General features: G+C 46.1%; 1 protein-coding gene across 2 annotated transcripts in view; it reads left to right on the top strand.

Annotated features, from left to right (window-relative positions):
* csrnp3 (cysteine-serine-rich nuclear protein 3) overlaps positions 1-25,923 on the top strand; it is a 411,396-nt gene that overhangs the window by 324,651 nt on the left and 60,822 nt on the right. For both annotated transcript variants that reach the window (XM_072473855.1, XM_072473863.1), the window contains one exon: positions 13,098-13,270. In XM_072473855.1, coding sequence (XP_072329956.1) covers positions 13,123-13,270 — 148 coding nt within the window. In that variant the 5' untranslated portion in view covers positions 13,098-13,122. The remainder of the gene's footprint in view (positions 1-13,097; positions 13,271-25,923) is intronic.

Raw genomic sequence — 25,923 nt, forward strand, 5'->3', positions numbered from 1 at the left:
CCCCGAGAGAGGGGAGAAGTCCGAGAGAGAAAGAGAGGGGACCATGGAAGGTGCCGCCGGGAGGAGAGCATCGGTATGAACCACTGGGGAGAGAAAGCACTGGAGAAAGGAGCAAAGAAAAAGGCTCCAAGTAGTAAAAGTGCTGCAGTTGGCAGGCTCCAAGTAATGAGGGCTCAACCCTTTAGAGTGCAAAGACAACAAAAGGTTGGTGACTCTGCTGTGGGGCAAAGGTACTTCTTTGGAGCAGTGGTTAGTGTTGCTGAAGAGCCAAATTGTGCCTATGAGTTGGTGCTGTCGTGAAACTACAGGAAGTCTCGAGAAATTATTGAAACCTCGGTGGTGAACAGTCATTCAGGCAGTCCGAGTCAGAGTGCATTTTGAAGGAATTCAGAGGCTAAAACTTCAGAGGTGAAGGCTAGAAATCTCTTAGTATTAAAAGATTCTGTAACTTACAGTGGATACTGACATCTGAGTGATTGCTGAGACATCTGTGGGATCTGTCTTGGTCGCATCTGCCATTTATTGAGCAGTATGGTATTTTCAACCACAGTTTGCCTATTAATTCACGCTTACCTCAGGGCAACATGGTGGCGCAGTGGTTAGCACTGCTACCTCACGGTGCCGAGGTCCCTGGCTCGATCCCGGCTCTGGGTCACTGTCCGTGAGGAGTTTGCACATTCTCCCTGTGTTTACGTGGGTTTCGCACCCACAACCCAAAGATGTGCCGGGTAGGTGGATTGCCCATGCTAAATTGCCTCTTAAATTGGAAAAAATGATTTGGGTTCTCTAAATTAAAAAAAAAGTCATGCATACCTCAATGTTAATTCTGAATGTTAGAGTATAAGTTGGATATTTGAAATTGTTTTATTTTTCTGACCTTATAATAAAATTTATGGGCGGGATCTACCAGTCTCATTGCACCCAAAAGGCAGTGCGGTGCAGCCAGTAGATCCCACTTCCAGGATCTACCCAGCTTGCCAAGCCACTCGAAATCTAACTGTTAGCGGAGCTCCTCAGTGCAGGGAATAGGGCTAAGTGCGGCCTTGGCCACGCGTTCCCTGCTGAACTTCCCGATCTACCCTGATGGGCGTTAGATAGCGGGGTGTTGTTCAGTGTTCTGTACCCAGGCAAACCACCCAGCTAAGCGGGCATGCTACGAGACTCTGTCCCCATTTGGGTAGATCACGCCCTATTTTCTTTTTTTAAATCATGGAATTTTGCGGCTTTATTTTCTTAAGAAGTGCCTGTGATCTCAAACTTTGTCTACTTGAAACAAAAAGTTACTGGATCTTCCTGAAACTTTGGAGGTTTGGTTCAGACTCCATAAGCTTTCCAACCTATTTGCATATGTGAAGGGTTTGAGTCGTAAATAGCACATTCCACTGAAACCAGAAAATCTGAGGAATGAAAAGGGTGGAACAATAACAGATTGAACCCACTCAGCATTATGTGCCTCCAATCTGTGTGACACTGCCATTGCTCTTCCTTCTTGCCACAGCAAGTGCAGACTTTCAAGAACTGTAAATATGTCAGTGTTATTGGTAGTACAAAGAGGTGGTCCAATTCCAATTCGCTTCCCGCGTCTAGTGGTTCCCTAAGGCAGACTTCTGTCTGTTTCCATAAATAGTTATTCCTGGAACAGGTTGCTAGCCTGTCGCCAGAGCTGGAGGAACACCACTCCACATCAAGACCAGCAGTCTCTCCCGCTCTCACCAGCAGCCATTGGCTTGTTGGAAGGTTGACACGAGACCTGTTTGGCCACGTTATGAACGCACCTTCCTTGTCCATCAAGTCTTTGGGTGGGACGCAAACCTAGAGATTCTAGCTCAGGGGCAGGGACGCTACCCATTGCGCCACAAGACCACAAGAGTGGTAGATCATGAAATACTATTACCAAGTGGGACTGGAAAAGTCTGAGCAAGGAAAAACAAAATATAAAAAGAGAGATTGACAAAAAAAACAAGCAAAGTGCATCTTTCACTTCAATTTTACCTGTTTGACAGAGTGACTTTCATTTTTCTGTACCACAAATCTTAATACTATTTGGTTTGTAGAGCAGTGAGTGCAGGATGGTGCTGCCAAGTCCAGATATAATTAGGATGATCTAATGGCATAAAACGAGAGCAACATCCTAAGGAAAATAAAATGGAAAGAGACTGTACAATAACAAGAACCAAGTATGCAAGTAGTATTGAAGCAAAGCTGAACGCAATGAGGATATGATTGAGAATTATAGTTTGTCTTTCCATGACTTTATCTGCTCTTAATTTAAAGCAACTGTACCCCAGCTTGGTCATTAATTTTAGATGCTCTGTGTTTGTCGACATTTACATATGTAGACTGGCTTATATGGTCATTTGGTGAATTTTTGCACGTGGATCTTATGAGGCATTTGGAGGCCCCTTTAATACTTTGGGGTATTTTGTTTGATTATTCTTCACAGCAGTATATGTCAGTTTACAAGTTACTACTCAGATATATGTACTGTTAGAATTTGGATGGTACAAAGGGTAGATAAAATTATTATCCTTGCACTTCCAGTACCTAAATATAAATCCATCCCAACACTAAAGGTATTTTTATTTATTCATGGGATACGGGCGTTGCTGGCTAGGCCCATTCCTAATTTTCCTTGAGAATCTGGCAGTAAGCTGCAGTCCCTGAGGTGTAGGTATATCCACAGTGCTATTAGGGAGGAGTTCCAAGATTTTGACCTGGTTTCAGTGAAGGGACGGTGATATATGGGCAACATGGCAGCACAGTGGTTAGCACTGTTGCTTCACAGTGCCAGTGTCCCATCTTCGATTCCCGCTTGGGTCACTGCCTGTGCGGAGTCTGCACATTCTCCCCGTCTGTGTCGGTTTCCTCCGGCTCCTCCAGTTTCTTCCCACCAGTCCCGAAAGACTGCTTGTTAGGTGAATTGGACATTCTGAATTCTCCCTCCGTGTACCCGAACAGGCGCCGGTAGGTGGCGACTAGGGGATTTCCACAGTAACTTCATTGCAGTGTTAATGAAAGTCTACTTGCGACAATAATAAAAATTATTCTTATTCTATTTTCAAGTCAGGATGGTGTGTGACTTGGAAGGGAACTTGATTGATGGTGATGTTTCCATAGGTGGGATTCTCCGACACCCCGCCGGGTCGGAGAATCGCCGGGGGGGGCGGCATGAATCCCATCCACGCCGGCTGCCAAATTCTCCAATGCTGGGGTTTTGGCGGGGGCGGGAATCATGGCGTGCCGGTCAGAGGCTGCTGGCAGCGTCCCCCCCTGGTGATTCTCCAGCCCACAATGGGGCGAGTGGCCGCCTGTTTTTGGCGGGTCCCGCCAGCGTAAATCACAACAGGTCCTTACCGGTGGGACCAGGCTCCACGGGCAGCCTGCAGAATGCTCGGAGGGGCGCGGGGGGATCTGGCTCTGGGGGGGTGCCCCCACAGTGGCCTGGCCCGCGATCGGGGCCCACCGATCTGCGGGCGGGCCTGTGCTGTGGAGGCACTCTTTCCCTCCGCACCAGCTGCTGCCAACCTCCGCCATGGCCGGTGCGGAGAAGAAGCCCCCTGCGCATGCGCTGGGATGCACATGCTGGCGCTCCCGTGCATGCGCCAACTCACAGCGGCCAGCGGAGGCCCTTCGGCGCTGGTTGGCGTGGCGCCAAGCCCTTCAGCACCGGCTGGCGCAGCGCCAAACACTCCGGTGCCGGCCTAGCTCCTGAAGGTGCAGAGGATTCCGCACCTTTGGGGCGGCCCGACGTCGGAGTGGTTCACGCCACTCCTCGGTACCGGAGTGACCAGCCCTGCCGGTTCGCGGAGAATCCCCCCCCCCCCCCCGGTATCTGCTGCACTTGTACTTCCAGATGGTGGCAGTCATGGGTTTGAAGGTTCTTTCTAAGGAGGCTTGGGGACTTTTTGCAGTGCATCTTATAGATGCCAGCGTGCATCATTGGTGGAGGGAACGAATGTTTATAGATCAGGTCGCCGGGATTCTCCGGTATCCGACGGGCGAGTCGTACCGGCGCCAAAGAGTGGCGTGAACCACTCCGGCGTCGGGCCGTCCGGAAGGTGCGGAATCCGCCATACCTTCGGGGGCTAGGCCAGCGCTGGAGTGATTGGTGCTGCGCCGACTGGCGCGAAGGGCCTCCGCCGGCTGGCGCGAGTAGGCGTATGCGCAGGAGCGCCAGCGTGTTCCCAGAACCGCTGACGTGATCCCTGCGCATGCGCAGGGGGTTTCTTCTCTGTGCCGGCCATGGCGGAGCTTTATGGAGGCCGGCGCGGAGGGAAAGAGTGCCCCCACGGCAGAGGCCCGTGATGGTGATGTCTAGGGCATTATCTGGTAGGAATGATTCGTAAGCATGACTATGTCAGACTGTTACTCGACTCGCCTGTGACTGCTCTCCCAATCTTGGCACAAGCCCCCAGATGGTCCTGAAGAGGACTTTGCAGCGTTCACAGGGCTGGGGTTGCCATTATCGTTTCAGGTACCTAAATCAATCACTAAGTAGACTGCCCGTTTTCATTCTTTATTGACTTTCTAGTGGTTTGATGCAACTGCATATCTTGCTAGGCCATTCAGAGGACATTAAAGAGTCAATGACATTGCTGTGGGTCTGGAATCACATGTAGGCCAGAAAAGGTAAAGAAGGTCATTAGTGGGAAACAAGCTTGGCAACTACAAAACCTAGTTTCTACCAGGTTAAATTCCATTCCCTAAACTACCTTTATAATTGGTCATCTTATTCTGAAATGGCAAAGAGGCTGCTGCTTTGAAAGAAGGAAAGGTTGTGCAGTATTAAGGGGCGGTAAACTGAGTTGGAAAGAGGGAGAAGTTAGGATTTGTTATGGTAAATGGAACCTTGTTCTTCAGGCCCATGCTATATGTGAACTACGAGTGTTTGATGTTGGCTCATTGGACACTGAAGCGTTTCATTTTTCAACATTAAGCACGTAGAAATTCACCAAAACAGTAACTTAAAACAAAAGTTAGGACACATGTTCAAAGCTTTAAAAAACACAAATTATCAATTACGAATCTATTTTTGGACGGTAGATTTCATTACACAGGAGTGTACTTTCAAGTTTTTCCATTCACTTTTCCCAAAGTGCAAGGCTTGTGTTGTTTGAGTTAACTGCTGCATTGTTTTTTTTCTTCCTATACACCCATCAGCCTTCTCTCTCCATTTCCTCTTCTGATAGCATACTTCCTAAAATGCCATTCCACAAATGCTGGCCACCTTCTAATAAGTTGACCAAGTAGCAAGGACACAAAACTAACTCCTGGGAAACTCACCACCTGAAGGTTCCCCTCCATGTCACTCACCACCCTGACTTGGAAATATATCATCATTCCTTCACTATCACTGGGGCAAAATCCTGGAATTCCCTCCCTCACAGCACAGTGGGTGTACCTACACCTCAGGACTGCAGCGGTTCAAGAAGACAACTCACCACCACTTTCTGAAGGGCAACTAGGTAGGGGCAATAACATAGATAGAATTTACAGTGCAGAAGGAGGCCATTCGGCCCATCGAGTCTGCATCGGCTCTTGGAAAGAGCACCTTACCCAAGGTCAACACCTCCACCCTATCCCCATAACCCAGTAACCACACCCAGCACTAAGGGCAATTTTGGACACTAAGGGCAATTTAGCTTGGCCAATCCACCTAACCTGCACTCTTTGGACTGTGGGAGGAAACCGGAGCACCCGGAGGAAATGCACGCACACACGGGGAGAACGTGCAGACTCCGCACAGACAGTGACCCAGCGGGGAATCGAACCTGGGACCCTGGAGCTGTGAAGCAATTGTGCTAACCACCATGCTACCGTGCTGCCCAATGCTGGCCTAAACAGCAATGCCTACATCCCATAAATGAATTTTAAAAAACAGTGGATGCTATTTGTGAAACAATAGATCAGATCAAAGTTCTGCAGTCCTGCCACAACCAGTCATGAATGGTGGTGGACAATTAAACAACTAGCAGGAGGAGCCTCCACAAACATCCCCATCTTCAATGATGCCAACTTGTCAGTACAAAAAACATGGTTAATATTTTGCAACCATCTCGGTCTCCTCCTGAGGTCTTCGGCATCACAGATGCCAGTCTCCAGACAGCTCAATTTACTCCTTTTGATGTACTGACTGCACTGTACACAGAAAAGGCTAGAGGTCCTGACAACATACCTGCTGTAGTGCTTAAGAGTTGTACTCCAGGACTTACTTTGAACCACAACACTGATACATGCAGAATAACGTGGAAAATTGCCCTAATATGACCAGTCCATAAAAACAGAACAAACCCAATCAGTCCAATGACGACTTAATCGGTCTACTCTTGATCACCTTGAAAAACAGCATATCATGGAATCATGCCAAGCACAAATGAAGATGTCTAGGAAGGAGGCCAGTCCCGCGACATCTCATCCCCAGGATATCACTACAGGAGTTCCTCAGGGTAGTGTCTTAGGCCCAACCACCTTCAGCTGCTTGATCAATGACCCTCCCTCCAACATCGGAATTAAATGGACATCGATGTGTGGCTTTGCAAGCGGAGACGGCCCGTAGAATTCTGCGGGTGACTTTCATGCTGCCAACCTGTCCGTCCCGACCTCAGCCCATTCATGGAAACCCCTCCCACCAGCTTACCTTATATCCGGCTCCTGGCTGTTCTTTGCTGGCACTCGATGCAGTCTGAGCAATGGCAACCGCTCCCAGTAGCGCTACCGGGACCAGAGAATTGCTGACTTTTTCAGTGACATGGTAGAAAACATCGCCACCCATTAAATGTTGCCCATAAAGTCAGTGGGAATTTTTGCTAATGATTGCACTGTGTTCATTTGCGATTTCTCAGGTACTGAGACAGTCCATGCCCACATGCAGAAGACCCGGACAATATTTAGGCTTTTGCCGATCAGTGGCATGTATAATTTGCACCATACACATGCCAGGCAATGACCACCTGCAACAGGGCAGAATATAACCACCTTCTCTTGACTTTCAATGGCATTATCATCACAAGATTATCCACCATCCACATCCAGGGGGTTTAACATTAACCAGAAACTGAACTGGACCGCCATATAAATACTGTGGCTACAGAAGCGGATCACAGATTGGGAATTCTGCAGTAAGTAATGCACCTCCTGATTTCCCCCAAGCTCACTTCCACTGTCTATAAAGCATAAGTCAGGAGTGTGATGGAATACTCTCCACTTGCCTGGATGAGTGCAGCTCGAACAATAATTGTTACGGTTATCAGGTGTATAAGATTGGAATGCTTTGGAAGTGTGCCTTTAAGTAAAATGAAAGATTATAAGACCTGTTCTGAAGTCTGTCTGACAGCAAGCCTGAGTGGTTTGATTGTTAGACATAAAAAGGACATTGTTTTACTGGGAAGAAGGTGCAAAGTGTTCACACTTGGAGACAATGGCAGCGTTTCGTTCCAACAGTGTTCAGACTGAGAGTCTCCAAAGTCCCAGAAGTGGTCTAAAATGTTGGCTTGTAAACAGTTGTGTTTCAAACTGTTCATTTAATTTGAAGTTAAAAGAGAATTTGTGTCTTAATGATAGTTGATCAGTATGTCTCGCTGGACACAATGCTCATGTAATTCACGTTGTCATGGAAATGGACTTTGAGAGGGAAAGGATTTCTAAGGTATCTTTGAAAACTCACAGATAAAGTTAGTCTGCCAGGGGTCCAGAAGAGGGAGTATAGTTACAGTTGAAAATGTCTATGATTCACCATGCTGGAATGCAGGTGGGAGCTTGTGCTCAAATTGAAAAAAATAAAAATCGTGAGGAGTTAAAATGAGGCTGGAAGACTTGCGCCAGGCAGGGGATCTCCAGTAATACTCTCACCATGATGGACCGCGATGGACAGTTATGGCATTAGAAGTTATCAGGCTGAGAAAGGAAAAGAACAGATTTAAGTAAAACCCTCGGGAGCTATGAATCAATTTAGACTGATTCGGAAAAATTGAATGCCAACTTCAAGGACAGTGTAACATATACCTGTGAAGAACGGTTTATTTTTAGGTTGAACTAAAATAAATAAGATGAAATATTCTGGTCTGTGGTTTAAATTATAACTTGCCTACAAATATAGAATTTTCCGGCCCTTCCCACTGATGGCAGACAGTCAGGCAAACGGCCTTTTTTTCCACATTTTCAATATTCTCCACTTGCCTGGATGAGTGCAGCTCGAACAATAATTGTTACGGTTATCAGGTGTATAAGATTGGAATGCTTTGGAAGTGTGTCCATCTATCTGGTAAAGAGAAATGTTCAAATAAAATTACCCAAAAACAAAAATCTTTAATGTCCCAATGATGTTTCTCCAGGGTTGCACCTGGAGATTGATCTTCCATTACTGGACACTCCAGGTCAATCCTGGGGGTTTGGCAACCCTACATCATCTCCTTCATCTTCACTGGGTCAAAAAACTGGATTCCCTTCCTCCCAGTTCTGCGGGTGTACCTACATCACATGGACTCGCAGGCTTTCAAGAAGGTGGCTTACCACCACCTTTTCAAAGGCAATTTAGGTATGGGCAGCAAATGCTGGCCTGGCCAGCGACACTCACATTGTATGAACAAAATAAACCTTACAGCGATTAGCAGGGAAGATGCAGGAAGAAAAGGAAATATATGTAGTGATAAAGGAGCAGAGCGTAAACACAGAGCACTGCTTGGAAGTCGCTCCAGTGATGACTTGAATGAGGATATAGACTGTTGTGACTGTGCAGAGAAACTGAAACTTAATTGCAGCAACTTGAGAGTGTAGCACAGTTATTTGGCCCCCACATGTTGTGGACTGGATCATGGGGAGGAATCGAACATCCACATATGTGCTGTCATGAAGGAGAAACTGTGTGCACTGCACTCTTCATTAACAATACAACAAAACCTTAAATGTGGACCGCAGACTGCAATAGTATCCTTCATGGGCATGTTCGGAAGATCTCTCATGAGTGCTCCTATGACAGAGGTTTTGGGATTGAAAGCACACAAAGCATTCACTGAACTTTGAATTTAAACGAATACTTGGCCTCCTCTCGGAGACCAGCCTACTCCACTCAGATTGATCAGTTAGCTTTAGGGAGAAGGAAATGCAATGCAGTGAGGGCACAGTGGCACTCAAGTCACTGGTAGTTCTGACCAATCTTCCAGTCGTTCACAAGATGCAGTTATCATAGAATTTACAGTGCAGAAGGAGGCCATTCAGCCCATCAAGTCTGCACCGGCCCTTACAAAGAGCCCCCTACTCAAGCCCACGTATCTACCCTATCCCCGTAACCCAGTAGCCCTCACAACTTTTTTGGACATTAAGGGCTATTTAGCATGGCCAATCCACCTAACCCGCACATCTTTGGACTGTGGGAGGAAACTGGAGCACCCAGACATGGGGAGAATGTGCAGACTCCACACAAAAAGTGACCCAGCCGGGAATCGAACCTGGGACCCTGGAGCTGTGAAGCAACTGTGCTAACCACTATGCTACCGTGCTGCCCACTAATGTGATCATACTATGAAAATAGGAAGCCCAGTGATGCTGCAGTGACACTGACATTGGCCTAAGTTGACCAGAAATCATTGCACAATACAAATAGTGGGCTGCATATGTTCCATGTAGCTCATCAGCCTGGTGTGGAATCATTCACTACTATGGATCAAGTTGGGGGGAACTTAATACTAGCAGGAAAAATTAGCAAACTGCAGAGATTCATGGCTTTTTCAACAATTCACCTGTATGCATTAATTGTAGAGTATTTGGTACAATAAAAACGATTCTTCACACTGAATCTTGCTGCCTGTAATTCTTTGTGTGGAGAAGAAAGAGTCAGATGTGTAAAGGTAATTAATATACAAGTATGCAAATAACATTTCCTTGGTTATATTTATGCCAGTTAGAAAATAATATTGCCCAGTTGCAGATTTCAGGGAAGGGACTTGCCTGAGATATTTATGCAATTGCGTCCCTGGCATTTTAACTGCAATACTGTTGCTAGCTCCTGCGCATCAGTCTTCCTCCTCTTGCAGGCTTTGCTGTTGCCCTTCAGCCAAGCCCATCATGGCAAGAGGAGGGTACAATTGGGTATCATGGCTGATATACACTGAAGGCTTCTGTAATATCCCGCACAAAACCTTCGGGGTGGGAATGCAGTATCGTAGAATCATCATAGAATCCCTACAGTGCATAACGAGGTTATTGAGCCCATCAGGTCCATACCGACACTTCGAAAGAGCACACTACCAAGGCCCAATCCCCACTCTAGCCCTGTATCCCCACCCAACCTTTTGGGCACACGGGGAAATTTAGCATGGCCAATCCACCTAGCCTGCACATCTTTAGACTGTGGGAGGAAACCAGAACACCCGGAGGAAACCCACATAGACACGAGGAGAGAGTGCAAACTCCACACAGTCACTCAAGGTCGTAATCGATCCCTGGCGCTATGAGGCAGCAGTGCTAACCACTGTGCCATCGTGCTGTCCCAGTACTTCAAAAAAAAACCCAAAAAGCATTAAAGGGTAGAAAAAATTTAGAACAGGATTAGAGTACATAGTTCCAATGCAGAACGACCCAACCAAACCACGGTGGATTCAATTACTCCCTTTATTATTATTATCGTAATTCCAAAGGCTGTTATTCGAGTACCAGATTTAGTCAATGGGAGTTACTAAATTGCTGTGAATTTAGAGTATTTCAAAAATCCTGGATTTGTGTGATTGAAAACTTTCAAATTTGAAAAGCATAAGGGACAATCGAGAGGTTTGAAATAAACATTTAGTGAAAATGTTTGTTTAAAAAAGAAAGCATTGAACAGCCCCATCTTATTTTGGGATTTATGAGCACACGAGCACTTATAAACAGCTCAGCTCAGGTCTGAAATAGCTTTTGTTGCTTAGTAAGCAATATGCGAAAGGTTTCTTAAAACCAAATCAATAGCAGCAGACATAATCATTTAATAGCTAGTACAGCTTTCTGTTTTTTTCAAAGTACAGCTTTTATAAATGTAGAACACAAATCAGCTCCTTATCCAAATATGTGTCCAATCATCAGCTAATTGTCAGCGATAGAATTAAAGCCATTTTTCTGTGTTTTAACGTAACGTGCTTTTGTGATACAACCGCAGTATCCCCAAACAGATGCCGGAATGTGGCGACTAGGGGCTTTTCACAGTAACGTAATTGAAGCCTACTTGTGACAATAACTGATTATTATTATTAGTAGTAGTAGTATTTTAATTTTGCTTTTGTGCGTGCCTGTGTGAACCAACTAAAGAGTAATCAGGAGTTTCTGGGAAGAGAAAAAATGGACAGGGCCACACAAATATATACATTTCTCCCATGGAGCACTCAATGTCTTTTTTCGGTATAATTGCTTACTGCACCAATCATTTTCAAGACCTTTAGCTTTTCTCACAGGAAATGGAAAACAATTGCGCTCAGTTTTGCACACTCATCCTGTTGATCTCTGCATTTAACCTGCACTTCTTGCTAATTATAGAATCTGAAACTAGAATAAAGAGTAATGGTCAGTGCTACATATGTCAAAACCCCCATTAACAAACTCTATGAGGCAGCAGTGCTAACCACTGTGCCATCATGCCGTCCCAGTACTTCAAAAAAGAAAAGCATTAAAAGGTAGGAAAAATAACAAACTCTATCTTCCTTGTTCACGATGCTCTTCAGGTTAATATGCAGGTTCAGTCGGCAGTTAGGAAGGCAAATGCAATGTTAGTATTCATGTCGAGAAGGCTAGAATACAAGACCAGGGTTGTACTTCTGAGGCTATAGAAGGCTCTGGTCAAACCCCATTTGGAGTATTGTGAGCAGTTTTGGATCCCGTATCTAAGGAAGGATGTGCTGGCCTTGGAAAGGGCCCAGAGGAGGTTCACAAGAATGATCCCTGGAATGAAGAGCTTGTCGTATGAGGAATGGTTGAAGACTCTGGGGGTGGGATTCTCCTACCCCCCGCCAGGCCGGAGAATCGCCGGGGGGTGGCGTGAATCCTGCCCCTGCCGGCTGCCGAATTCACGGGCGCCGGTCGGCGGCCGCTAGGAGCGGCCCCCCCGCCGATTCTCTGGCCCGCAATGGGCCGAGCAGCCGCCCGTTTTAGGCTGGTCTCGCCGACGTAAATTAGACCAGGTTCTTACCGGCGGGACCTGGCTCTGCGGGTGGCCTCCGGGGGGCGCGGGGGGGGATCTGGCCCCAGGGGGTGCTCCCACGGTGGACTGGCCCGTGATCGGGGCCCACCGATCCACGGGCGGGCCTGTGCCGTGGGGGCACTCTTTCTCTCCGCACCGGCTGCTGTGGACCCCCGCCACGGCCGGTGCGGAGACGAATCCCCCTGCTCATGCGCTGGGATGACGCCAGCGCTCCCGCGCATGCGCCAACTCACGCTGGCCGGCAGAGGCCCTTCGGCGTCGGTTGGCGCACCGCCAACCCCACCGGCGGCAGCCTAGCCCCTGAAGGTGCGGAGGATTCCGCACCTTCTGGGCGGCCCGACGCCGGAGTGATTCACGCCACTCCTCGGAGCCAGGACCGCCCGCCCTGCCGGGTAGGGGAGAATCCCGCCCTGGGTCTGTACTCGGAGTTTAGAAGGATGAGGGGGAACTTATGGAAACTTACAGAATACTGCGAGGCTAGAGTGGACTTGGAGAGGATGTTTCCACTTGTAGGAAAAACTAGAAGCAGAAGACCCAATCTCAGACTAAAGGGACGATCCTTTAAAACAGAGATGAGGAGATGTCTTTAAGGTTCTTGATTAATAAGGGGGTCAGGGGTTGTAGGCAGGAGAATAGGGATGAGAAAAATATCAGCCATGATTGAATGGTGGAGCAGACTCGATGGGCCAAGTGGCCTAATTCTGCTCCTCTGTCTTATGGTTACATACCTGAAAAAATTGATGCCACAAGAGCAGATCAGTAATTTTGGAGGTAAAATTGTTTCATCTGTCCTGTAATTGATAAATGAATGGGTAATTTAAGCTTAAATGTTCTTCATAAACAACTGGAGCCTCCCATATTCCAGTTATTACCATCTATTGAGTTCAGTGTTTTTTTTTAAAAAACATTATTCAACTAAATATACATTTTGTTTCAGGTGCTTTTAATAATTTGAGAACACCATGAGTGGGATTTTGAAGAGAAAGTTTGAAGATGTTGAAGGAGCCTCACCATGTTCCTCTATAAGGGAGTCGGACGACGAGATCTCTGAAAGTGAGAGCGCAGAGAGTGGCGACAGTGTGAACCCATCCACTTCCAGCCATTTTACTCGTAAGTACATTTTTTTGAATGTTTGATGTTATGAGGAGGATGTAACTGAAATTACATCTGCCAAGTTGCAATACAGTAGCAAAGGATCAGAGTGAGTAAGTGGCTGGCCTCATTGTAGCTGTTCCCTCACTCTCTGCTTGTTTCCTGCCAGGGAAGAGGGAGTTAAATTAGAAACACTGAGTCTGCTAATCCTAATAATAATACCCTTTACTATTGTCACAAATAGGCTTACATTAACACTGCAATTAAGTTATTGTGAAAAAAGTTACTGCAAGGTAGTAACCTAGTGGCCTCGGGATGGAAGGCTCATGCTGGACCATGTGTGATGTTCATAGCCTATACCCGCTGGAGTTTAGAAGAATGAGAGAAATCTAAGGGAAGTGTAAAAGATGCTAAAGGGGATTGAAAGGCTAGACGTAGAGCAGACGGTTCCCCTTGTTGGACATTCTATAATGTGAGGCTATAGTTTTATGATAAGGGGTGGGAGATTAAAAACAGAAATGAGGAGGTACTAATTCACACAAGGGTTGTGTATCTGTGGAATTCTCTACTCCAGAATGCAGTGGACAGAAGAACACTAAATAAATTTGACGAGAAGATAGACAGGTTTTTAATTAGCAGCAGGATGAAGAGTTATGGGGAGCAGGCATGAAGGTGGGGATGAGGCTGAGATTAGATCAGCCATGATTGTATTGAATGGTGGAGCAGGCTCACAGGAGCCTAATTCTTAGTGTGTGTGTGTGTGTGTGTATATAGGTGGGACTGTGCATATGTATGTGTGCAGGAGGGACTGTGCATGTGTAGGAGGGATTGTGCATTGGTGGGAGTGTGTGCGTATGGGGGAGGGAGTGTGTGTGTGGGGAGGGACTGTGTGTGGGGGAGGGACTGTGTGTGGGGGAGGGACTGTGTGTGGGGGAGGGACTGTGTGTGGGGGAGGGACTGTGTGTGGGGGAGGGACTGTGTGGGGGAGGGACTGTGTGTGGGGGAGGGACTGTGTGTGGGGGGGAAGGGAGTGTGCGCCTGGGGGAGTGAGTGTGCGCCTGGGGGAGTGAGTGTGCGCCTGGGGGAGTGAGTGTGCGCCTGGGGGAGGGAGTGTGCGCCTGGGGGAGGGAGTGTGCGCCTGGGGAGGGAGTGTGCGCCTGGGGGAGGGAGTGTGTGCCTGAGGGAGGGAGTGTGTGCGCCTGGGGAAGGGAGTGGGTGCGCCTGGGGGAGGGAGTGTGCGCGCCTGGGGGAGGGTGTGTGCGCCTGGGGGAGGGTGTGCGCGCCTGGGGGAGAGAGTACGCGCCTGGGGGAGAGAGTGCGCGCCTGGGGGAGGCAGTGTGTGCGTGGGGTAGGGAGCCAGTGGATGTGGTTTATTTTGACTTTCAGAAGGCTTTGAACAAAGTCCCACATAAGAGATTAGCGTGGTGCATGGGATTAGGGATAGTGTATAGAGATCGATAGAAAACTAGTTGGCAGACGGGAAGCAAAGAGTAGGAATTAACTTTTTTTTCACATGGCAGGCAGTGACTAGTGGAATGCTGCAGGGATCAATGCTAAGACCCCAGCTATTCAATGTATATTAATAATTTAGATGAGGGAACTAAATATAATATCTCCAAATTTATAGATGACACAAAGCTGGGTGGGAGAGTGAGCTGTGAGCAGATGCAGAGACGCTTAGTGTGATTTGGGCAAGTTGAGTGAGTGTACAGATGCAGTATAATGTGGATAAATGTGAAGTTTTCTACTTTAGTAGTAAACACAGGAAGGTAAATTATTATCTGAATAGCTACAGATTGAGAAAAGAGAATGTGCAAAGAGACCTGGATATCCTCGTACACCAGCCACTGAAGGTAAGCATGCAGGTGCAGCGAGCGGTAAAGAAGGCAGATGGTATGCTGGCCTTCATTGCGAGAGGATTTGAGTACAGGAGCATTGATGTATTTCTGCAATGACACAGGGTCTTGGTGAGACCACAATAATGTGAGCATTTTGGTTTCCTTATTTGAGAAAAGATGTTCCAGCTATAGAGTGAGTGCAGCGAACGTTAACCAGATTGATTCCTGGGATGGCGAGAATGACGTATGAGGAGAGGTTGAGTCAGTTTGGATTATATTCCCTGGAGTTTAGAAGAATGAGGGGCATCTCCTAAAAACCTATGAAATTCGAACAGGACTAGACAGGGTAGATGCAGGAAGGATGTTCCTGATGAGGGAGAGTTCAAAACCAGGGGTCGCAGTTTGAGGATACGGAGTAGACCATTTGGGACTGAAATGAGGAGACATTTTTGTGGTGAGCCTGTGGAATTCATTACCGCAAAAAGCAGTTGAGGCCAATACATTGTATGTTTTCAAGAAGAAGTTAGATTTGGTTCTTGGAGCTATAGGGATCAAAGGATATCTGGGGAGAGAGGGAACAGAGTGGGATGATCGGCCATGATCATAATGAATGGCAGAGCAGCCTCAAAGGAGCGAACGGCCGACTCTTGCTCATATTTTCTATGTTTCCCTCATATCCTTGAGCCTCTATTTTGCTTCACCTGACCATCCCCTCTCTTCAACAGTATAAAACCCATCACATTTCTACCTGAGAGGGGGTGGAGCAGGCGGAACAAAATAGGTCAGGAATAGGAGGGAACTCGGGAGAGATTTGACAACGATGTCAGGCACCACGAGACAAAGGAAATGATAATGAAAAGAGTCAAATGGACTGGAAACCTTGCCTCTGTTTCTCTCACGGCAGATGCTGCCAGATCTGCTGAGCATTTCCAGCCTTTTCTGTTTTTAATACAGATTTCCAGCATCCGCAGTATTTTACTTTTATTTTAGTGCCCCAGTGACCTATCTGATGCACATGTAATCTAGCAAGCCAATTAATTCTAAAAGAAATATTCATTACAAAGCCCAGCATCGCCTTCACAAGGCTGTGGCCGTCAGTGTGGTCCACAACCCGAGGACCATTGGCTTGGATTTTGTGTCCAACAGTGAACAAATGACAGGAGGCATTTATGCACTTGCACTTCCATTGTCTTTTACCCTACATCTAGTGTTAATTAGAGAGCTAAAAGAGCACAGCACCTTTTACTTGGGGCTCTGAGACATGTGATAACAGGGCAAGCAATGGCATATCTCCTCACCCAATGAGAATGAGAATCCATGTGAGACACACTAAATTTAAATCTGGAAGTGCAAATTAGAATATTTAATTTCATGCCAAATCAGCGGCACGGAAGCAAATTAATGCAAGGGAAAAGAAAATGGGATTATGAGAAAAATAAAATGTTTAAAAAAAAAAAAAAAAAATTATATTTCCAACGATTAAAATCTAAAGCGATGAGACTGCACGGTAATTTGTTTCTGTGTCAGAGTTGTTATCTGGTAGAAACTGATCACACTGTTAAAAATTCACTTCCACTTGAATAGACAAACTTAAAGTTATTTGGTAGGTAAGTACTGCAAATTCATGCCCTTCTCTGTATGTCAATGCTAAACCTCTTGACGGGATACTGGTGAATTGCAAAAGTGGATTTAAGAAGAAGCTAGATAAACAAAACGGGGTGAAAGGGAAAGAAGGAAGTGTTAATAGGGTTGAATGAAGAAACGTGGGAAGGAGGCTGGTGTGGAGTATAAACACTGCCAGTGTGGGTGTGTTAACTGGATGGCCTGTTTCTGCACCAACTCTATGTACTAATGAGGCATGTAGAGGAGCAGGGCAACTTGGACATAATTTCCCCAATTAACTGCATGTGCAGGCATCGGAGTTTGCCCTCTGATTTACTCCATAACAACGATGAATGCTGATAACAATTATTCTTACCACAAAATCTGACCCATTATAATCACCCCATAACAGGCTGGTATTTCTGATGGGACTGAATTCCCCCTCTCCCCAGCTGGCGGTGTGTCTGAATACCATGTCCCCAGACGCAGGAATTTAATCTTTATGGAAAAGCTTTGCACTATATTAAATTATTGCATAAAAATAATTGCAAATAAATTAAATAGTTAAAGCAACATATCTGTAGGTTGCAAGTTGGATTTAAAGAGTGCTCTGAGGCCTATCTGTGAAAAGGCAGAAGAAGCTGCTAGCTGAGGATCTTTTTACTTGCAGTCACAGATCATAGAACTTCTATACTGCAGAAGGAGGCCACTCGACCCATCGACCTTCTGAAAGACCCTACTCCACCCTATCCCCGTAATCTATCCTGCACTCCTTTGGACACCAAGGAGAAATAGATCATAGCCAATCCACCTAATCTGCACACCTAGCCACCTGGGTTGGCCATTTCCGACTTAAAATGGAAATCCGCTAAGAATGCAGGGAAACTCAGTCAGACGCAGGAAAGACAAGCAGGTGCAAAGTTTCCTGTGTATCAGAACTTTCAGGAACCCAGACAGCACTGAAACTAACAACCATCTACATATTGATGAGCGATCCCCGGGAACAATTGGAAACAGTTAAGGTAAACAAGGCCAAGCCAGACTCCTCGGCGCCAGCAGGAGCCAAGACAAAGGAAGGCCAACGGACACTTAGGAACCGCCCAGCGATCAGGGAACAGCTCCAGTATTGGAGAAATCGATCCAAGTGATCAGAACTTAGTCCAATCACTTGGAACCAGGTACGGGGTCCGCCCAAAAGGGCGCAAAGCCCCTGGGGACTATAAAATAGAGTCCCCAAGTTCAATTTGTCCTTCTTGGCAGGGTCTCTCAGCAGCTCGAAACAACCCTTGACCGTGACCTGCCTAATCGCTGCACCAACCAAGTAAGTCTCCAGTCAACGCACGCTACGAGATAGGCGCTCGTAGCTACCAGTCTATACCAGCTTTGAAGCCTGCAGACTCAGAATCGAATGAAAGGCCATTTGTTCCCCTGACCTGGTGGGCCAGTTCCAAAGCTAAGTATAGGCCTTTTAGTGTTAGAGATAGTCTAGTAAGTAGAGCTTTATGCATGAGTAGTGATTGACTGTGTATAATAAATGTGTTTTGATTTGAAACTTACTAACTGGTGTATTGAGTTATTGATCAGCACTTGAACTTGAACCTCGTGGTGGTATCATAAAGATACCTGACGACTCAGAGCAAAGGTTATAAAACAGAGCAAATTAAGAAAAGACACAACGAGCAACATTTAGGTGGGACATATTCATAAATAAGATTGAGAAAGGCAACCTTATTAACCACCATATTTATAGCCACCAAAAGTTAGCAACAGGGAGGAAGCCAGAGCACCTGGAGGAAACCAACATAGACATGGGGGGAATGAAGCAAACTCCACAGAGACAGTCACCCAAGTCCGGAGTTGAACACGGGTCTGGGCACTGTGAGACAGCAGTGCTAACCACTGTGCTACTGTGCCGCCCACGACCAGTCATTGTCACCAGATTGCTAACCTCTAGTCAGTTACTAAATGGCATATGTTTTTAGTTAACTCATAGCACAGGCCTGCTCACAGGTGAACAAGAGTGGCCAAAGGGATAACGATATTGGGGAGCAAAAATAATATCACTGGTGTACTTGGGCAAGTGCTCTTCAAGTATGGAGTTTAAAATGTAACGTGTAGAGGAAGTTGTATTCTACATTGTTACTGTACCTACCCAGCCTGCAAGCAATTTGTTACTGATAGTGGAACCCATAAACCGAAAAGAAAACAATAGTTGCCTCAGCATTAACATCCCTTGCCTTGCTGAAAGTAAAAATAAGATTACAATCATGTAATGACAAAAGACTGTTTGATATCTCTAAGGGATTTGAACTATAAAGACTGAGGTACAATTTTCAGTTCAGCAATGGACCTCTCATCCTACAAAAATGGGTCGAAGGGCCTTTTCTGTCCTCTAGACCTATAGGACACTTTGGCATCCATTTTACAGCAGTGCAGATGGCTAGTTAAAAGTGCTCTATCAAAAACAACCACATAGAACACAAGAAGAAGGAGCAGGAGTTGACCATATGGCCTGTCAAGCAAACTCCACCATTCAATATGATCATGGCTGATCTTGAGCTTCAACTACACTTTCCCACCCATTCTCCATATCCCTTGATTCCTTGAAAGTTCAAAAATCTGTCATTCCCAGCCTTAAATATATTCAATGATAGAGCACCCACAGCCCTCTGGGGTAGAGAATTCCAAAGATTCACAACCCCTTACGTGAAGTAATTTCTCCTCGTCTCAGTCTTAAATGATTGGTCCCTTATCTTGAAACTGTGCCCCTGTGTTTCATTCTTTATTCCCAAATCACCTCCATTTTAAGTATACTCCATGTTTTGTGCACTGTCCTATTAGCTATCTTTTACTTCCGATACACACTTCCTTTTTCTTTTCATTGAAACTGGCCTGAGTAAAGTATAATTCTCATTGAATGTTCCATCTCCTTTTCAGTATAATTACTTTCTGGTCATTGTGGCTCAGATATATCCCTAGAGAAAGCTGTGAATTCTAATTTCCCTTAAAAAAATTGGCACCAATGATGTATGCGCACCAGATCACTTGCTCTTGTGGTCACGGTATTTATATGGATGTTTCTGGTCAGTGGTAACCCTAGGATGTTGATGGTGTGGGATTCAGCGACATTGAATGTCAAGGTGAAATGGTTAGACCTGCTTTGTTTAGAGATGGTCATTGTCTGGCACTTGTGTGGTGCAAATGATTATAAATGCTGCAAATAGATTTATAAATATATTTATAAATAGCACACACAGATCAAATCAAATACTTATAAAACTAATAAACAAATATATCTTATTTATAAATGCATTTGTGTATAAGTACATGGATAGCAAACACAGTTGCTCACAAAGACATTAAAAGTTAATATGTACAACCAATTCATTTAAGCAAAAGGCAAAACCCCAATCTAATACACGGATGCATACAAGTACATTAAGATAAACTTTCTGCCTTCCCTGACCAACATCCAGCAGCTGTGCACAGGGACCCAAGTTCTCCACCCAATACCTCTTGCTGCAGGCTTATTAGCCTCGTCAGAAAGGAAAATAATGTTGCACCCCTCCACCTCAGTTAACTGGTAGATTTGCTGAAAAAAAAGTTCTTTGTAAAGCATTTTCGGATGCATTCATATCGCTTTTGTAAAGAGCTTGTGATTGTCATTGTACTCTTTTCAAGTTTTGACTGGCAGTGTGAAATACTAATGGACACTTGGGGCAGGCTTTATTCCCACAGACCTTGGGATCCCAAAGTCAGAGTCAGAACCCCACACTGTGTGGAGAACCCTGGAGTGATTTTCACCGATTTGACTAATTAATAGCCAGAGTGGGCTCGCCATCTGGGTTGGGGACAGTGGCGGGCCATCTATTGGTCCTTCAGTATTTCAAAGCAGCAGGCTGACTTTACAGAAAGAGGCGAGGTGGAGGCCAAGATGGAGGCACCAGCTTTCCGATTTCTTGAAATATTAAATGAAGAGTAGACCCTGCAGCTGGGCCACTATTGTGTGTGTGTGTGTGGGGGGGGGGGGGGGGGGGGGGGGGTGGATTCTACAGGGAGGCCTGAGGCTGCAGCTGAGACTAGGCAGGCAGGGGGAAAGGGTGACCCAGAGTCTACCAGGAATGCTGACTCCCCAGTCTGCTCCTGGAAAGCCGTCCTCCAGGGAGTTGGTCTGTTCCCTCATGCCTCTCGATAAAATTCAATTTGGCCTCTGACATTAGGCCGTAATTGACCTTTAAATGCCCACAATTGGCTACCCTCCGCTTGTGGGCAGGATGCTCATCTACTCACCCTCAGTCTACTTTCCTCATCCTTCTGCCTCCCAAGAAAATAGCCGGTAGAGGGGGAGGGGGTGACTACACCTCGAATCTCGCCACAGAATTTTCAGTGTCTCTATGGAAAAGCACTGAAATTTACACTCAGGGAGATATCCCTCAAAATATTTTCCTGCCGTTTTAACGGCTGGTTCTCATCAATATTGGCCCAGACCTGGCAGCAGGTCACTCAATTAGAGTTGGCACATTACCAAATAAAAAGACACAAGTATTGTTTCAAAAGGAAACATGAGCTTGCTCACCTCAAAGTAAATAATGAGCCCGGTTGGCATGCACTGTTCAATGTTTTGTAGTAAAACAAGTCATAAAGTTTACAATGAGTTCATGTTTTAAATTAAATTATGGTTCTCGTAAGAACACCAGAAGCATGGGCAGACCATTGAGCCTGCTCGTCATTGCCTCTCAGTTCTGGACTAAATGATTTTAAAAAACATACAAACATATGAATCAGGAGCAGGCCTTTCAGTCCCTCAAGCCTGCCCCACCATTTAATAAGGTCATGGCTGATCTGATTGTGGCTTCTCGTTTCCTGTCTAACCCCTAACCTTTGTCTTCCTTGCCAATCAAGAATCTACCTAATCCAGCCTGAAAATTTTTCAATAATCCTGCCTCCACTGCTCCTTAGGGAATATCGTTCCATAAATGGCGACTCCCTGAGAGAAAACCTTTCTCCTCATCTCCACCTTTTCAAATAATGCTCGGTGCACCCCTTATTTTTAAACCGTGTCCCTGTCTCTCCCTCAAGGGGATATATCCTGTTACAACATGCTGTTTAATGTTTGAGACACATTTAGTAATAAACTTTATTTTGTCGCAATAGGTTTACATTAACACTGCAATGAAGTTACTGTGAAAAGCCCTAGTCGCCACATTCTGGCGCCTGTTCGGGTACGCGGAGTGAGAATTCAAAATGTTCAATTCACCTAACAGAACGTCTTTTGGGACTTGTGGGAGGAAACCAGAGCACCTGGAGGAAAGCCACGCAGACAGAGGGAGAACGTGCAGACCCAAGTGGGAATCGGGAAGTGGGGACCCCACGCTGTGAAGCAACAGTGCTAACCACTGTGCTAACGTGCCGCCCATTTGCAATAGAAGTAAATTGAATTTTGGTTATTTATAAAACCAGTTTCCAAAATATTTTAAGTGGGTGATTGTGCAAGTCCACCAAAATGTGTTAATAACATTAGGCCACAAAAACGTACCTGAGAAGCGGCAATGCCTGCAACTACATTGCAATTTGATTAGTTAGGAATTCAATATGCTTGCTCTTCGGAGTGAAACTGCTGTCAGGATATCCATGGCCAGGAGAGAAGGAAATGCTAATACTACATAGGTGATACAACAAAATTGACAAGTTACTCTTGAATGAGGTAACAGATGTTTCTTCAAACAGTGTTGAACAGCAGCTTTAGAAAGATTGAGCTTTGAATTGGCACTGCGCTGTTTGTGAGTGAAACCTCAGGATGTACAATCCTCTTGTAAAGTTCATAATCTTGGAGCACATTTTGAATGTTTGATGAAGCTCAAATAGAAAGCAGATGTTTTATATTTATTTTAATCAATCTTTTGACATGCTCTTTTTTTTATTGTGTCGCTCAGGAAGTATTAATAAGTGTTTATATTTTGCTGTTCAGCCGGCTCTGCTGTTAATCATATTTACCAGATGTTATTTCTTTAGGGTTTCCTAATTTTCCTTTTTCAAAATACATTTTGTTACATGTGGGAAATCAGATTCGGCAGGTCGAGCCTGCTCCACCATTCAAACAGGTGATGGCTGAATTTCCACCTCTTCCACCATTTTTCTCGTTATTCCCATATCCTTTGATATGATTAGTATCCAGAAATCTATCAATTTTTGCCTTGAACATGCTCAATGATTGATTTTCTATAGCCCTCTGACGTAGAGCATTTCAAAGATTCACCACCGTCTGAATGAAGAAATTCCTGTTCATCGCAGTCTTTATCTCGCATCTTGTATCACATATATAAGGAAAATGTTAAAAGGCATTGACATGGTCGACATAGAGAGGATATTTCCTCTTGTTGGACATGTTGGAATGAGAGGCCATAGTTTTAGGCTAAGGGGTGGCAAATTTAAAAAAGAAATGAGGAGGAATTACTCCACTCAAAGGGTCGTAAATCTGTGGAATCCTCTACCCCAGAGTTCAGTGGACGTCGGAACAATAAACAAATTTAAGGACGTGGATAGGTTTTTAGTTAGTAGCAGGATAAAGGGTTATGGAGAGTAAACAGGAAAGTAGAGTTGAGGCTGAGAGGAGATCAGCCATGGTCACATTGAATGGTGGAGTGGACCCGAGAGGCTGAATTGCCCCCTCCTGCTCCTAGTTCTTGTGTTTAATCAAGTGTTAATATTTATTTTGTTTTTACTACTTGAAGTTGGTGACTGTTCTATTAATATATGAATGATCAAACATTTTCTATAACTCGTTATTGAATATTCGGCATTTATTTTTTTTTTTAAATGGTTTTATTCAAAATTTTTCAATAATTTTTACAAACCACTACAAAAGAAAATATAATGCAAAGAGAACAAAACAATATGCCAACAAAAACAACTTAACCCTCGAACAAATTAACAATTTAACAAACAAACCAAAACAAGTTGGGGCATTTGCCCCTTACAAATAAAATTAAAACAACCCCCCCCTCCCCTCTGGATTGCTGCTGCTGCTGACCTCCATCTAACGTTCCGCGAGAAAGTCAAGGAACAGTTGCCACCACCTGGAGAACGCCTGCAAGGACCCTCGCAAGGCAAACTTCATCTTCTCCAACCTGGGAAACCCCGCCATGTCATTGACCCAAGCCTCTACGCTTGGGGGCTTCGCGTCCCTCCACATTAACAAGAGCCTTTTCCGGGCTACTAAGGAGGCAAAGGCCAGAACTCCAGCCTCTTTCGACTCCTGCACTCCCGGATCATCCAATACCCCAAATATCGCTATTCCCCAGCTCGGTTTTACCCGAGTGTCCAAGACCTTGGACATAGCCTTTGCAAAGCCTTTCCAAAATTTTGTAAGTGCCAGGCATGTCCAAAACATCTGGGCTCCCTGAACATCTCACACACTTATCCTCTACCCCAAAGAACACACTCATTCTCGCCACTGTCATATGCGCCCGGTGCACCACTTTAAACTGAATTAGGCTCAGCCTGGCGCAAGATGAGGAGGAATTGACCCTGCCCAGGGCGTCAGCCCACAGGCCCTCAACCAGCTCCTCCTCCCACTTGCCCTTCAGCTCTTCCACCGAGGCCTCCTCTGCCTCCTGCAGCTCCTGGTATATGCCCGATACTTTGCCATCCCCCACCCACACGCCGGAGACCACCCTGTCCTGCATACTCCGGGCAGGTAGCAGCGGGAATTCCCCCACTTGCTTTTTCACACACGCCCGAACCAAAAAGTGTTCCCCGGGGGCAACCCAAATTTCTCCTCTAGCGCCCTCAGACTGACAAAAGTCCCATCGATAAACAAGTCCCCCATCCTTTTGATTCCCGCCCTATGCCAGCAGAGGAACCCGCCGTCTATCCTACCTGGAACGAACCTGTGGTTGTTCCGTATCGGGGTCCAGACTGAGGCCCCTACCTCCAACTATGCCGCCTCCACTGCCCCCAAATCCCGAGTGTCGCCGCCACCACCGGGCTCGTGGTATACTGCGTCGGCGGAAGCGGCAAAGGTGCCGTCACCAGTGGCCCCAGCCTAGTATCTGTACAGGACGCCGCTTCCAACCGTTTCCACGCCGCCCCCTCTCCCTCCATTACCCATTTCCGAATCATAGACACATTCGCTGCCCAGTATTGGCTGCACAGGTTCGGCAGCGCCCCCCCCCCCCCCCCCCGACTGCGCTCCAAAAACAGTCTCTTAACCCGCGGGGTCTTATTTGCCCACACAAATCCCGTAATACTACTATTTACCCACTTGAAAAAGGACTTGGGGGTGAGAATGGGCAGGCACTGGAAGACGAACAAGAACCTAGGGAGGACCGTCATCTTTACGGACTGCACCCTGCCCGCCAGGGAGAGTGGCAGCATGTCCCACCTCCGAAAGTCCTCCTCCATCTGATCCACCAGCCGCACTAAATTGAGCTTGTGCAAGACCCCCCAGCTCTTGGCCACCTTGATGCCCAAGTACCGAAAGCTCCTCTCCACCATCTTGAGCGGCAGCTCTCCCAACCTCTTTTCCTGGCCCCTCGCATGCACCACAAAAAGCTCGCTTTTTCCCACATTTAGCTTAGAACATAGAACATAGAACAATACAGCGCAGTACAGGCCCTTCGGCCCACGATGTTGCACCGAAACAAAAGCCATCTAACCTACACTATGCCAATATCATCCATATGTTTATCCAATAAACTTTTAAATGCCCTCAATGTTGGCGAATTCACTACTGTAGCAGGTAGGGCATTCCACGGCCTCACTACTCTTTGCGTAAAGAACCTACCTTTGACCTCTGTCCTATATCTATTACCCCTCAGTTTAAAGTTATGTCCCCTCGTGCCAGCCATATCCATACGCGGGAGAAGGCTCTCACTGTCCACCCTATCCAACCCCCTGATCATTTTGTATGCCTCTATTAAGTCTCCTCTTAACCTTCTTCTCTCCAACGAAAACAACCTCAAGTCCATCAGCCTTTCCTCATAAGATTTTCCCTCCATACCAGGCAACATCCTGGTAAATCTCCTCTGCACCCGCTCCAAAGCCTCCACGTCCTTCCTATAATGCGGTGACCAGAACTGTACGCAATACTCCAAATGCGGCCGTACCAGAGTTCTGTACAGCTGCAACATGACCTCCCGACTCCGGAACTCAATCCCTCTACCAATAAAGGCCAACACTCCATAGGCCTTCTTCACAACCCTATCAACCTGGGTGGCAACTTTCAGGGAT

Source organism: Scyliorhinus torazame, chromosome 2 (assembly GCF_047496885.1).
Source record: "Scyliorhinus torazame isolate Kashiwa2021f chromosome 2, sScyTor2.1, whole genome shotgun sequence".
In the NCBI taxonomy this organism is placed as follows: Eukaryota; Metazoa; Chordata; class Chondrichthyes; order Carcharhiniformes; family Scyliorhinidae; genus Scyliorhinus; species Scyliorhinus torazame.